Below are 16,430 nucleotides of genomic sequence, written 5' to 3'. Positions count from 1 at the left end.
TGAGTTAGAAAACTCAAAATAGGGGGTTCCAGTGGGAGGAGCAAGGGCTTCTCAGGTGGCTCATTGGTAAAGAATTCACCTGCCAATGCAGAAGACATAGGAGATGTGGGTGCAATCCCTGGTTGGGAAGATCCCCTGGAGGAGGGCATGGCAACCCACTCCACTACTTTTGCTTGTCCATGGGGTCACAATGAGTCCTACATGACTGAGTGACTGGCTATTCATTCAATGGGAGGAGCAAAGAGAATATCTGGGAAGGAAGCTTGGAACCAGATGGTGAGGGGACTTAACACAATTTTCCATTTATCCAAAAGTGCTTTATTTGGTTTGGTTTAGTTTTATGTTACCCCTTACACTTTATTCCTTTATAAAGGAGTACTAATCAAGTATAAGATCTACAAATTATCCTTTATTATTGGTTGATAAAATCCCTATTCCCAAACCAAATATCCACCACCACCATGCTTTGGGATCATTAACCTCATGGGACTATAGCATTCAGCTTTTACTCAGCTCTTCAAATAAGGCTGCATTTGAAATCTATAAGGAAAACAGACAAAGAGAAGAAGGAAAGGTGAAGATGGGAACTAGCCCTCAGTGGCCTTCAAGCATGTTTGTAGTAGGACGCTTTATTTGCGGGGCAAAGAGAAACAAAGCTAGAGCTGGAGAAAACACCGCTTCTTTTCATGTAAGAGCCAAACTTCATGGACCTTACCTGATAAGTTTTTGTAATCCACTAAGTCAAACATAACAACGGCCACAGCTGACCATGTGATGATGAGAGCGATGACCAGAAGCCAGGCTGCTGGGGAGCTGAATGTCGTCACTAGGTCCTCTGTGACTGTCCTCTTCAGCACTTTTCCAGAGGCCTTGGGCACAGATCCGTTCTTGCTGTCTATCACAGTCGTGGTTGTAGATGCATTTCCTAATCAAACATTTGAGAAAGGAGAATTACGGTTTAGGATTTCACATCAAATATTGATGACAAAAAAACCCTCACAAATCACAGACTTATATAAGTACATATAGCTCTTTTACCGCACTTTCTATGGCAGAGTACACCTCCTTAGTGGTAGGGCCAAACTCCCTGTCCATTACCGCATTTTTACTTCCTCAGCATTTACCCTGCACTCTGATACCCATAGGCCCTCATAATCGGCATTTCTAGTCTCCTAAGTTCCATAAATACTGCCACCCAGGCCACAAACCTTGGCATCGCCTTCAATCATTTTTACATCTCCCTTACCACCACCTTTATTCACTACCATCAAGGGCAATGGCTTTTCTGGTCAAGTTGCTTTTTAATACCTTTTTCACTTATTTAGGTTCATACGTCAGGTCTAAATGCAAGCAAAACATCTCCTCTGGGAGAGAAACAAAATCAGGGATAAAATAGTTCAAATGGATGAAATTCCTTTTGGATATCCTGGTTTAACAGCGTAACTGACCCTCTATTGATGTCATTCATTTTTATTTGTGAAAGGGGCACAGAAAATCTAAGAGATTAATGTTGGAAAAATCTTATTATATCCAAAACCTTTTTATATTTGCTTTTAAAAGTCTACACATTTATGACTGAAAATTCAAAACTATAAAAAATAGCAAAATACATAAATAGATAATTATCTAGACTCTTTATTAATAGTTGATTTATTTGTGTTCTCAGCACCTCAAAACAACTGTTGACATATTGTTCTAATTACACCTACTTTTTGGCATATGCAAATAAATACATAAACGTGATTTTATTTGTTCCTGACAAGTCATCATCATACTCTCTGTTATTTTTTTTACTAGGCGATATATAATAAACATGTTTTCTTGCTGTATGTATTCCATAAAACACCACTTAAGTGGCTACATGGCATGTCATTCCGTGGCTATGCATAATTTAGTCAAACAGCACTCTACCCTGGAACATGGCAGAAGTTTTCTCAGCACTTATTAATGATTTTTCTATTAGGAGAATTTTCTAAACATAGAATTTCTGGGCAAATAAAATAATTACTTTTATATCTTTTGAGAATATATACATATATTTGAAAGTCTATTTTAGAAAACTGTATATGCAGGCAGTCTGTTTCCTTATCCTTGACAACTCTGGGTATTACCAGTGTTCAAAATATGTGTTATCACATAGTAGGATAATTCAACTTCATTGGCAATTCTTTGATTATTAGAGATAAGCTTTTTATATGTTTATTCTTCATTTATATTTCTTATCTTGTAAAGTTTTTTGTTCATTTTTCTAGAAAGTTCCTTTTGGTGGTTTATTAAATTGTGTTCATATGTACATATATATAATGTATATGTATTTTGTTTTATATATATGGATGGCATCACTGACTCGATGGACGTGAGTCTCAGTGAACTCCGGGAGTTGGTGATGGACAGGGAGGCCTGGCGTGCTGCGATTCATGGAGTCGCAAAGAGTGGGACACGACTGAGCGACTGATCTGATCTGATCTGATCTGTACATATATAGGTTTCCCTGGTGATTCAGTGGTAAATAATTCAACGCAGGAGACATGGGTTCAACCCTTGAGTCAGGAATATCCCTTGGAGGAGAGCATGGCAACTCCCTCTAGTATTCTTGCCTGGACAGTCCAATGGACAGAGGAGCCTGAGTGGCTTTAGCCCACGGGGTCGAAAAAGAGTGGGACATGATTTCTCGATTAAAGCAACAACAAATGTACATATACATATATGTATGTGTATGCATGCATGTATACATGCATGCTTATAAATAAATACACACTTATAGGATAGTACTGCTTTAACCTTATACTGCAATTTTTTTCCTTCAACCGTTTACCTTTTCTTTTTAATGATAGTTTTATGTGTAAATATTTAAAAATTTTGTAACTCATGTTTCTCCTGTAAAGTTGCTGCCTTTGCATGCCCAGAAAGTTGCATCTCAGTGGAGAGCAGGCATATATGATTATATCGATAATCTTTACTCATAGAAACTTATCTCAAGAGGAAACATAGAGATAATTTGAAATAAATACGTCATGTTTTATTTAAAAACAATTGAAGACCAACCAGAAATTATACATATGTGAAGTAAATGCCTAAGTGCTAAGGAGAAAAAACACTAACAATCCAAATATTTTTGCCAACATCACAACTTAACAACACATTTCATATCCTTTAAATATGAGCTACATTGTCTGCAACAATTAAAGAATTACACATCAGGAAAGTGAATTTTTTGATTAATAATATTTTAATATACATAAGTAAATATTTTCAATTTTATCTCTAAATTATATTCCCAATTTCTTTTTTAAAAAAGCAAATTTTCAAACTTCTTTGACATTAAAATTTTTTTAAAGTTTTTTTTCCATTCCTAACCAGAAACTTTTTTTGACATTTTTCACAAAATAAATTTCACCTAAGTGGAATTACTCTTAGAATAATCTTCATTATTATCATCATTACATTGACCACCATTTCCACAGCTAGGATTATAACCACTACTGTCATTAAATGGAAGGCCTAGAAGCACAAGATTAACCTTAGAAGCAAAGGTTGAGGGCCTAACTCCTAATAAATGCAGACATTTATTTCCACTTTATAAGCATACACATTAGGCTAAGACATTTTCAACGAACCAGAAAAAAAAAAAAGAATGTTATAATTCCCTCACTGTCTTTTCTAATCAATATATTTTTTGTAATATAGGAAAAGAGGAATGCATACTTTAATTGATTCATATTAATGGATACTGTTTACCCCATTAACAAAATTAAGAGAGATGATCAATAAAAATAGTTACTTTTGTTATAGTACAAAAATTATCAGTGTAACTGAATTCTTTAAAAGTACAAAAATAAAGTTTGAACCCTCAAACAGATGTGTACACCAGATACTTAAAGTATAAATCCAGTTCATAAGACAATTAATTGACAGAAGAAATGAAAATAACGCATGCAAAATTAAGTATTCTAGTTAATAAAGTTTTACCCTTTTGTTTCTTTACCAATAAAATGGTAATTACCTCCCCTATATATTAAAAAAATAAAATAAATGACATAAAATCTAGACTGACTAGGGGAAAGAAAATCAAACACATTCAAGTGTATACATATATTAGTAGGTATTAATAACAAACACCTGGAGAAAGAAAGGGCCATCCAGGATTCTTGCCTGGGAAATCCCATGGACAGAGGAGCCTGGTAGGCTACAGTCCATGGAGCCACAAATAGTCGATCATGATTTAGCGACTAAATAACAGTAATAAACAGATGTAACTAGTGCAACTATTTTGAGATGACAGTGGTGAATCTAGGCATATATTTTTAAGAGTAAAAAGCTGATGAGAAACATCAGCAGTAAAAACATTTAATTAAAGTTTTAAAACAACTTTAGGTATAAATTAACAATAGTAACAATGAATTTCTTTCTCTGAAAAACTATGTGAATACATATCTCAAGCTCGAGAACTCAATTTAGTTGAAATGATATCAAGATGGAAAAATAACTTTAAAAAACAGATTTCACAGACTGTACTTGAGATGGTGTTCAAAGAGAAAAAATTGGAAAGAGCTCATATCATATCCTCTCATTGATTTTGGTGCCAAATTCCCATCACTTCTAAATGGCAGTTCTGAAAATGGATGAATGATAGAAGTGCTTTGAAATGCGATTTAAGACTCAAGTGGGGCTACAAGTGAATCAAATCTTTGGAATAATGATTTGCAGGAGAATAAGTGAATTGTGAGTGTTTAGGAGAGGCCCACCTGAAAGCTAATATGTTGCTAATCTCTGGATTTTTAACCTCAGAAGGCTTTCTACTACAACTGTATAGAGAATCTGGGAAGAATTGCTTTTGCTCTTCAGAGTCACTTCAGTGAACTGTGTATTAGGGAGTATTTCTGCAGACAATGTAGTACACAGCTGCTTGGTATCTTGAAACTGAATGAATAAACTTACTGAAATTTGATACAAAATTAGTTGAACCCTTGTCACATTTTTAAAAGACAGAAAATTTTAATATAGTAAGAATTTATATATTTTCTCCTTTTTTTATCAGAAAAAAAAAAATGAGACACTATAAATTCAGGAAGTAATGCAAGTTTTGGAGAAGGCAATGGCACCCCACTCCAGTACTTTTGCCTGGAAAATCCCAAGGACGGAGGAGCCTGGTGGGCTGCAGTCCAGGGGGTCGCTAGGAGTCGGACACGACTGAGCGACTTCACTTTCACTTTTCACTTTCATGCCTTGGAGAAGGAAATGGCAACCCACTCCAGTGTTCTTGCCTGGAGAATCCCAGGGACGGAGGAGCCTGGTAGGCTGCTGTCTATGGGGTCGCACAGAGTCGGACACGACTGAGCGACTGAACTGAACTGAACTGAATGCAAGTTTAGAGTTAAAATATGACTTTTAATTGCTTAAAGAACTGCTTTTAATGTATATTCTAAATTTTATTTCACCTTACAGTCCTGCCTAAACAACTATGGTACGATATTTTAAATAAATACAAAATAAAGTTAACACTAAGCAATTTTTAAAATCTTTTTTATGTCTTTCATCTTCACATCTTCAAAAATTCTACTTAAGAATTAAGATTAAAAAGTGATGGAAACATATTCTGAGTATCCAACAACAAAACCATAAGCAATTTGAAAGTAATCTGAAGGTTATTTTGTTTAAGGAAAATTATGTGTTGCCTTTGTTATAGAAACACATTAGCTTGTACCTTTCAATTTCCATTCACATTTATTTACAGACGCCACACACATGCACAGCCAAGAGGAATAAAATTGAGGGGAAATAAATTGCCTTCTCTGACAGCTGGTCAAGATAAATGCAAAGAAAAGAGTGTGTAATCTGAGATTATTTAATGTTTGAGAAGCACTTTGAAGATGACAAGAGCTAGTTATTGATATGGCAGAAAAAAATGAGAGGTAAATATTACTGAGTAATTTGACATGGGTGATGCTTCTTGAAAGTTGGTGTCTCACAATTGAAGCCGAGCAGTGAGGGTATATGACAGTATTTTCCATGACTACTTTTTCATTCCATTCCTTTTGATTTCATACAAATTACTTTGATTGCCAGATAGCCAGAATCAGCTTCAAAAGAAGTGGGGCTCTGGCTGGAGGGCCAAGAAACTGCTCTATAAAATAAAATTAGGGGCTGTCTATGTAGTGGTTCCAAAGACCAGCTTCACAGACAGGTTATGCATTGAAGAATAAATCACAAGCCTTCTGAAAGAACTCACTTAACTTCTCATGCCTTGTTAATCAGATGAGGAAACCGCCATGCACACTTGACCATTATTACTCCTCTAGGACAATAGCAATGCACTCTCTTCCAGGATGCTCAAGAAAGACACCTACACTCTAGAATGGTATAAATAAAATATTGCATATCCATTTCATAAAAGCATTAATTATGAATTCACATTTAATTGTGAGATGCAGTTTATGGAAAATTCTAACACTAAATTTTTTATTCAAAAATTAGAGAGCAAAGAAGAGAAGGGGAGTATATATTATCCAAGGAAAAAAATGTTATTTAAAAATTATATTAAGAATGTAAATCCCAATTACAAGAATGACCTTTACTATATTTTTAAGTGTTCCAGAAGACATGCACATAAGTAACAATTTTGGAGAAACTCTATTGAAAATATCCTTAAGCAAATACAGTTGAAGAGTGAAGATTTATACATTTTTTAACTTGTATATTTTATTAATCCTAGTGTTTGAAGAATATCTGTATGTATAAATCCTATATTGATAACAAACATGGTTATCAAAGGGGAAATGTGGCAGGGAGTGAAAATCAGAAGACTGGGATGAAAACACATACTATATATATAAAATGGATAACCAATAAGAGCCTATTATATAGCACTGGGTACCCTACTCAATATTTTGTGATGACTTATATGAGAAAATAATCTGAAAAAGAAATAATATATGTATATGTATAACTGAATCACTTTGCCGTACACCTGAAATTAACACAACATTGTATTAATAAATCAACTATACTACAATAAAAAATGTCTATGTATCATATGCAGAGATCTGTAACAACTAAATCATGCTTCTTATATATATAAACTGAATGAAAATGGATTTTGAGGGCAAGATAAATATGACAATTCACAAAAACAATCTTTATCAAAATAATCCTAGATATTCTAATTGATATACATATGTGTGTAGTATCAGTAAACCATGAGTAGTAATTTAACATAATTTTTAGAAGAATCTAGATTCTAAGCACTTTAAAAGAAACTATATATTCTTTCAAGGTAAAAACTGCTTTTGTCTTAAACCAGAAACTGACCCCCTGCCGATTTCACTGAAAGTCCTAAATTGCCATCTTTTCCCCCAGATCTGGGGCATGTGATTACTATGATATTTCAGAGGATGATTTGGCTACCTAAGCTACCTGGGAGATGGAGAGATACACACCTCTATTTTATATTATCTAGCTCTCCTTCCTACCTACCCACTGCCTCTACTCTTCCTGCAAGTGAATTTCTTTTTCCAGGGGTGAGATTAGAAGATGAACCCTTCCTCAGCCATAGCAATGGGCCTTTAAGACAAGCCTGGCCATCAGAGTATTTCATCTTGCCCAGGACTGTGAAGGGATGAGGCAATCAGAAACCTCGTTTTTCATGAAACTGTTGGAGGACACTCTTTCTGCTGGGCTTGCCAAGCTGGTAGGATCTGCCAGTGGCTCTCTAGCCCACCAGTTAAAGAATCTGCTGCTAGATGGAAACAGGCAGAGTCCAGACACCACCATGTGGGTTCATGGTGCCAGCTGTGTTTAGAGCCAGATTGATCGCTGGACTTTCCAGTTATATGAGAATATATAAACTCTTTTAATTTGGTTGAGTCCACATTACCAGCCATCAGAAATTGTGATCAATGGTTTTGCTTCTGCTAGGATTGTAAATAATTATTTTCCTTCATTTGTTTGTGTCATAAGGAGTGATGATCAGAATGATCTAAATATCTAGCTTTTCTTTTTGTTCTTAAATCATATCTGAAAGAAAACCTCAAATCTCACTCGTATATTTTAAGTGGTTGTGCTATTATGGTCCTAAATGAAATGAGGTGTTCTGGTCAAGGTCAAATTTTAATATTAAAGGGCTCCTTCCAGGAGGAACTCCCTTGTGTTCTGGGTGAGAGGCAGGATCTCCCTCCGTGGGCAATGACCTCTCGCTGTGACCCCCTAGCTCGCCTCCCAGTACTCTTTACTGCCAGGTAACAGATGTCTCTTCTTGCATTGGCAGCAGTAAGCCTCCTTTCCCCCTACCTTTTGAACTTTTCTTTTTCGACACAGCAGTTCCTATCCATTCAGAAAACTTGTTTTCTGACAAACAGCAAATTGAATTTAAAGGTGAAAAGCAATGATAAGTGCATAACTAGAATTCACTTTATGAAAACGTACTGAACTTAAAATACATTGTTTTACCAATCTGAAGTGGGTAAGGATTTCTGATGAATTCCTTTTTTTATTTCTATTTTTTTTAAAAAATAGAAACTCCACTCTTTTTCTTTTAAATTAATTTATTTTAATTGGAGGCTAATTACTTTATAATATTGAGGCAGTTTTTGCCATAAATCGACATGAATTGGCTCTGGGTACACATGTGTCCCCCCCATTCTGAACCTCCCTCCCACCCTCCTTCTCACCCCATCCCTCTAGGTTGTCTGAGAGCACCGGCTTTGAGTGCCCTGCTTCATGCATCCAGCTTACACTGGTCATCTATTTCACATATGGTAATATACATGTTTCACTGCTATACTCTCAAATCATCCCACCCTTGCCTTATCCCACATAGTCCAAAGTCTGTTCTTTACATCTGTGTCTCTTTTGCTGTCTTGCATATAGGATCTTTGTTACCATCTTTCTAAATTCCATATTATGAGTTAGTATACTGTATTGGTGTTTCTCTTTCTGACTTACTTCACTCTGTCTAATAGGCTCTAGTTTCATCTACCTCATTAGAACTGATTCGAATTCATTCTTTTTAATAACTGACTAATATTCCATTGTGTATATGTACCACAGCTTTCTTATCCATTCATCTGCTGATGGACATCTAGGTTGCTCCCATGTCCTAGTTATTGTAAACAGTGCTGCAATGAACATTGGGGTACATGTGTCTCTTTCAATTCTGGTGAAATTCCACTCTTACAAGCCAAATTCTCTTTCAAGAATTGCCTCAGATCTCAACGCCATAATGATATTCCCTTGATCTTATTAAGTGAACACTACTGTTCTTATTTACGATTCTATAACATATTTTATTCAGAGAAGGCAATGTCAAGCCACTCCAGTACTCTTGCCTAGAAAATCCCATGGATGGAGGAGCCTGGTAGGCTGCAGTCCATGGGGTCCCTACGAGTCGGACATGACTGAGCGACTTCACTTTCACTTTTCACTTTCACACAATGGAGAAGGCAATGGCAACCCACTCCAGTGTTCTTGCCTGGAGAATCCCAGGGACGGCAGAGCCTGGTGGGCTGCCGTCTATGGGGTCGCACAGAGTTGGAAAGGACTGAAGCGACTTAGCAGCAGCAGCAACATATTTTACTAAGTGGATTAATTTCACATGGATGAAATTATCCCAACTCTTCTATAGTTTTTGTTTTGTTTCCAACAAAGTTCCAGGTTGGAGGCAAGTTATTTACCCTTTCATAGACCTTAGCACAGCACTTACTTTACACAGTGTGGCCCCAATAAATATTTAATGTGAAAAAATTCATAAGTTTTGCTAAAGAAAATCAACTAAAGAAACTATCATGATAAATAGCATCTATTTCTACAGATAGAAGGATCTGCAGGATGCAGTGAATTTGTAAGAAATAAAAAAACTTAAAAATGGTCCATTTTCAAGGGTTTTTGGCTTTGAGTGGAAAAATTACTACCAGCCAAACTTGCTTAACAGCTTACTCATGTATGCAGTGTTTGTAAGGATTACAAAACCGGAAAGTCTGGGCAAACAAAGGGAGGGTGGGATGCCTAGGATTTTCACATGGACTCATTCTATTGGTGAGTTCAAAACAGAAGAACAGGAAGGGTTTCATGCAGACTCATTCTACTGATGAATGCAAAACATGAGAATGGGATAGGTGCACAGGAAAGGAGGAAACAAGATTCAGGGAGGGGCCCGCCCAGAAGGAGGGAGGGAAAAAACGCAGGCCACATTCGGGAGGACTGTTCACTCCACAGTACTCAGCCAGTGAGGAACTGGGGGAGGAAATTGCACACGAGGAGACAAAACTGCTTGTTGTAATGACACTGGCTGTGCCTGCTCACAGACACCGGATCTTGCAAGACCATCATTGAAGCCCTGCTTCCTGCTGCACCTGGTGTCTTCAAGTCCATTCTTTGGGTTTGGGCCAGTGGCTTTTATTTCTGACAAGTTCGATCCAGAAATAAATATAAACCAAAATATATTTTTATGACATGAAACAATGTTGAATTAAGATATATATTTACTGATAGAAGTTAAAGCACATCTATTCATAAATTTGGCCATATGCAGCAACATAGGAAGACTTGAAGAGTATTATTCTAAGTGAAATAATTCACACAGAGAAAGATAAATACTGTATGATGTCACTTATACATAAAATCTAAAACTACAACAAACTAGTGAACATAACAGAAAAGAAGATTTAGAGATACAGAGAACAAACTAGTGGTTACTAGCGGGGAGAGGGGAGAGGAAATGAAGGGGCGGGAAGCACAGACTACTGGGTATAAGATAGGCTCCAAGTTGTTTTGTGCAAAGCAAGGAAAATAGCCAATATTTTGTGAGGACTGTAAATGGAAAGTAAAATTGTATAGAATTAAAACTGTATAGAATAAAAAAAAATTAATGTTAAAAAAATTGTTCAGGGTGCATTTCAAAAGAAGTGCAAAGTTTAGCTGGTCAAAATAATTAATTAAGGCTTCCACAGAGGAGGAAACATGAGTGGGGCAGAGAAAAAGATGTTCAATCTCCCTGACTAAAAAAGCTTTTATTTACTAAATAATGCCAATAATTAGGAAGAGACACTCTTTTCCAATGAGGCAATTAAAACATCATTAAGGTTGTTAAATCTCCAAAAGGTACAACACCGGGGAGAGGTTTCTACACGCAGATTAGGCAGAGTAAGTGTGCAGCTGACTAAAAGTGCTGAGGATCAAGCTACAAATATGTGACGCAGTTTCCTAGTCAGCTGGGGATCATCACAAATACCACAGGCTGGGTGCCTTAAACAACAGGAATTGATTTTCTCACAGTTTTGGAGGCTGGAAGTCTTAGATCAGGGTACCAGCATGCTTAGTTTCTGGGGAGGACTCTCTTGCTGGCTTGCAGATTACAGCCTTCTCACTGGGTGTCACATGGGAGGGAGAGCTCAGCAAGCTCTATACTGTCTCCCTGTACAAGGGAACTAATTTCATTATAAGGGCTCTACCTCTATGACTTACTGCTACTGTTAAGTCACTTCAGTCGTGTCCGACTCTGTGCGACCCCATAGACGGTAACCACCAGGCTCCCCCATCCCTGAGATTCTCCAGGCAAGAACACTGGAGTGGGTCGCCATTTCCTTCTCCAATGTATGAAAGTGAAAAGTGAAAGTGAAGTTGCTCAGTCGTGCCTGACTCTTAGCGACCCCATGGACTGCAGCCCACCAGGCTCCTCTGTCCATGGGGTTTTCCAGGCAAGAATACTGGAGTGGGGTGCCATTGCCTTCTCCAATGCATGAAAGTGAAAAGTGAAAGTGAAGTCGCTCAGTCATGTTGGACTCTAGCGACCCCATGGACTGCAGCCCACCAGGCCCCCAGGGCCTGCAGCCCACCAGGGATTTTCTATGACTTAACCTAAACCTAATTACCTCCAAACACCTTATCTCTAAGTACCATCACACTGAGGAATAAATAGGGCTTCAACGTGTGAACGTGGGGGACACAATTCAATCCACAGCCTGCATGTTTCTGTTTGATTATTTAAAAATTACTCAAACAAATATTGATATAATTAAGCTTAATAGACAAAACTATTTTAATAGTTATATCTTTCATAATAAATTAAAGGAAATCATGGCCCCATACTACCAGTATATGCCCAAGTAACCCAAATCAAAATGTCAGTGGAATAGCTTTGTGACGGAAATTAATCAACAAGACCCATGATGTGACTTTTTCATGGCAATGATTTTGAGAGATTCAATCAGATTCATTTTAGGAAAATAACCCATCCTGACTTCATGAGCCCAGAAATTCTTATGCAAGAAGATAAGTCATTTTGGGATCTGATTTTCTCAGTTTGAAGTTTGAATATGGGATTGATAGAAAATTTCCCAAATTCTGTGGATTCAATTTTAGGCAAAAAAATATTAGACACTGGTTCCTAGCAAATATGATTTGAATAGAATAGACATAAGATCCATGAGTGTATTTAGTTCTTTTGAGAAATTAATCTTCTAGTATTTTATGTTCAGGTTGACATGTTTTCTTCCTGTGCCAAATATATAATTGAAATGCTTTACCCAGCCCCAGAAATTTTCCTGCAAAATAGCCCCCCTGTCATTGAATTACAAACTCCTTGAAAGAGAAAAGGTCTGCTATTACAATTTGGGAAAAAAATCCCAAATTCAATGCTTCAACATCACTAACTTTCCACAACTTGTTGACTCAAATGTGTGTTTTTTACTTTATTTTTCTTAAATTTTCATGGAAATCAACTCTTCTATAAGAATTAATCATCTCCAGCTGCTTTTACCTCAGAGGCGTCGAATCCTACCAATGTGGAGTCACAATAGCTTTTACTTTCTTTCCATTAAGAGACTGTAACAGTCCTCCCTGCCCCCAAAGAGCACACAGAATATTTATACTCTTTTCATTTGAAGGTACTCTGTAATAATAATGACTTCAAGGAATGCTTCTGCTTAAAACTACAGTCACATAAAAATGATTGGTTTCTCACACTGCATCACCTACTTTCAGGAAACTTAAGGAAATGCAAGAACTTTCAAGTTCTTTCAAGAAATGCAATACTTCTTTCAAGTTTACTTCTCTGAGTGAATTTTTAGGCAATTGTTTCATGAACCAACCTGGTTTATTTTTGACATAGTTCATGTTAGTCACAGTCATATCCGACTCTTTGTGACCTATTGTCGCTCCTCTGTCCATGGATTTCTCCAGGGAAGAATTCTTCCCTGGATTTCCAGGGAAGAATTGGCAGCCAATCCCTTCTCCAGAGGATTGTCTTGACCCAGGGATGGAACTCAGGTTTCCTGCATCGCAGGTGAATTCTTTACCATCTGAGCCACCAAGGAAGCCCTATTTTTGACATGGTGTTGCTTTAGTCTCTAAGTCATGACTAACTCTTTTGACTCCATGGACTGTAGCCTGCCAGGCTCCTCTGTCCATGGGATTCTTCAGGCAAGAATATTGGAGTGGGTTGCCATTCCCTTCTCCAGGGGATCTTCCCAACCCAGGAATTGAACCCAGGTCTCCTGCATTGCAAGCAGACTCTTTACCGACTGAGCTATGAGGGAAGTCCACATTTTTAACATATTTATATATAAATAAGGGCTTCCCAGGTGGCACTAGTAGTAAAGAACCTGCCTGCTAATGCAGGACACATAAGAGACACAGGTTCCATCCCTGGGTTGGGAAGATCCCCTGGAGGACACGGCAACTCACTCCAGTATTCTTGCCTGGAGAATCCCACGGACAGAAGAGCCTGGTAGGCTACAGACCACGGGATCACAAAGAGTCAGACACAACTGAAGCAACGAGGCACACACCACACAAATATAAATGAAAGTAAATCTGTGTTTTCTATTTATAAGGAAATTTGTATCCATTGGTTGGAAAATAGTGATAATTCAATAGCATAAAATTTTCATATGTGCATGTATATGGATACAGATATTTTAGAGTATATAATCATTAAGTAGGGACATAACTGATTTTATTGAGTACCTCAGAGCTTTTAAAATAAATAAAAATTACAATGAAGTACCACTGTTTTCATGCATCTGTAATTATTAGTAATATAAACTGACACTGTCTATAATCACTCCAGAATTAATGCTATTGCCATATTTGAATTAAAAGCAGACACATAGATTTTTTTAAAAGTTTTATTGGCATATAGCTGATTTAAAATGCATTAGTTTCTACTGTTCAGTGAACTGAATCAGTTATACCTATACATATATCTACTCTTTTTTAGATTCTTTTTCCATACCAGTCATTACTAAGTATTGAGAAGCGTTTCCTATGCTATACAATAGGTCACTATGAACTATCGATTTTATATATTGTAGTGTATACTGATCAATCCCAATCTCCCAGTTTATCTCTCCCTCCTCCTTGTTCTTTACCCCTGGTAACCCTAAGTGTGTTTTCTACACCTGTGACTCTATTTCTGTTCTGTAAATAAGTTCCTCACCAGGCTCCTCTATTCACAGAATTCTCCAGGCAAGAATACTGGAGTGGGTTGCCATTTCCTTCTCCAGGGAATCTTACCAACCCAGGGATTGAACCTGGGTCTCCTGCATTGCAGGTGGATTCTATACCATTTGAGCCACTAGGGAATCCCCAAAATACCCTTCTGTTTCTGCCCGGTTTCAAACAGGGGAAGCTTTCACATGTTCAGGGAATGTAATAACCACTACACTGTGGAAACCAAGTGAATAAGGTCACTCGTCCCATTTCTTTAGATTCTCTATATAAGTGATATCATATGATATTTGTCTTTTTCTGTTTGACTTACTTGGTACGACAATCTCTAGGTGCATCCACATTGCTACAAAGTATATTATTTCCTTCTTCTTATGGCTAATAGCCCACTATATATATATACCACATTTTCTTTATTCATTTCTTCTGTTTAGATTTTTTTAATATTGAGTGAAGTAAAATACTTAAATTTTGTGAGAAAAAAAAATGTATGCTTAGAATTGGGCACCATTATAATAAGATATTTTATTTTGTTTAACTTGAACCCAAACCTTCATTAAGCTATTTGATAGGTTTAGAAACACAGAATAACCTAGCCCAAACCTTTATCTTTCTGAACTGAGTCCATATACCCCATGAAGAAAAACACATCTTGCATGAATAAAATACAGTCTGAAAAACTTATTAGAGAGGGAAGATTTGCTGTGTATTTTTTAAAAATCATCTACTCTATAGGGAAAAAAATCAGCTTCCTGTGCTTTTCAAAGGACTTCCAAATGAGCTTGAAGCTCTTTTATGTATTTCTGGAAAGAACATTAAGGTATCCATGCCCACACTTGAAAAATGCAAGCAATTAGGTAAACACAAACAATACTTTATACAAATCTTCTAAGGAACTTACAGGGTTTTAGAAACAGCTGATAAAGCTGCACACATGATATGAAACGAAACTGAAACAGAGGAGTTAAAGAGAACCAGTTGAAGAATTAAAAAGACTCTTCAGAATCTTTTCTGAAGACTACTCATTATCAGAGTTTTCAAAGTATTATGTATTGCTTAGTCTCTAACATTTCATCCTCTGAATTATTTGTCCAAATAGACTAAAAATTGATCTTAAATTGTATGTGAGAAGGATGCCACTCATTGGCAACTAATAAAAAGGCTTCTTCTCTAGGCAATTAAAATTCTGATACAAAAAATGTGAGAAAGCAAAGAGATAAACAAAATGATGAATGGTTTAACTTTTTCCTTTTAGCCCCTTCATACCTATCAACATTTCAGTTTTTATTGAGCAGAAGAGCAATCATTTTACTGTGTATTCTGAAGATAAAATTATATCCTCAGCACCTCAAGGAGTAAGAAATAAATGGAAAACTAGGCCATTATTTTCTAAGAACCTACTTGGTATTTACTGTCGGGTGGGCTTCCCAGGTGGTACTAGTGGTAAAGAATCTGCCAATGTAGGAGATTAAGAGACGCAGGTTTGATCCCTGGGTCAGGAAGATCCCCTGGAGGAGGCCACGGCAACACACTTCAGTACTCTTGATTAGAGAATCCCATGGACAGAGGGGCCTGGCAGGCTACAGTCCATAGGGTCACAAAGACCTGGACACGACTGAAGCAACTTGGCACGCACACACGGACTTGACTTTGGTATTCATGTTAAGGACTGGGAGAGAGGGGCCACTTTCCTCAGAGTTAATCCAGGGTTAGTTACCACAACGTGTTGGGTCTGTCAGTATTATACAGAACAGTGAAACTCCCTAACCTATCATTTGAAAGCTTATACGAATAGGATTTTACTATTGACAGACCGATATTTCTGACATTAGATCACTCAGAGCAGTTATTTCTATGGACTGAGCATTTTTATAGGCTTTATTTGACTAAGCTTATCCAAGCATTGCAGCTGCATTAGCATTACCAAGCCATAGCAAATTCAGTAAAATAAGCTTTATAAAATTGTGGTTGCCCTATAGCATGTGTTT

The 16,430-nt window shown here is 37.0% G+C and overlaps 1 protein-coding gene across 50 annotated transcripts in view; it reads right to left on the bottom strand.

Annotated features, from left to right (window-relative positions):
• TRDN (triadin) overlaps window positions 1-16,430 on the bottom strand; it is a 414,935-nt gene that overhangs the window by 358,556 nt on the left and 39,949 nt on the right. For all 50 annotated transcript variants that reach the window (XM_086317033.1, XM_086317034.1, XM_086317035.1 and 47 more), the window contains exon 2: window positions 716-925. In XM_086317033.1, coding sequence (XP_086173159.1) covers window positions 716-925 — 210 coding nt within the window. The remainder of the gene's footprint in view (window positions 1-715; window positions 926-16,430) is intronic.

This window comes from Bos grunniens, chromosome 9 (genome assembly GCF_055505025.1).
Source record: "Bos grunniens cultivar Pamir isolate PY7600 chromosome 9, Bosgru_T2T1.0, whole genome shotgun sequence".
Lineage (NCBI taxonomy): Eukaryota > Metazoa > Chordata > Mammalia > Artiodactyla > Bovidae > Bos > Bos grunniens.
The sequence above is the reverse complement of the archived record's forward strand: the minus strand, read 5'-3'. Positions and strand labels throughout refer to the sequence as shown.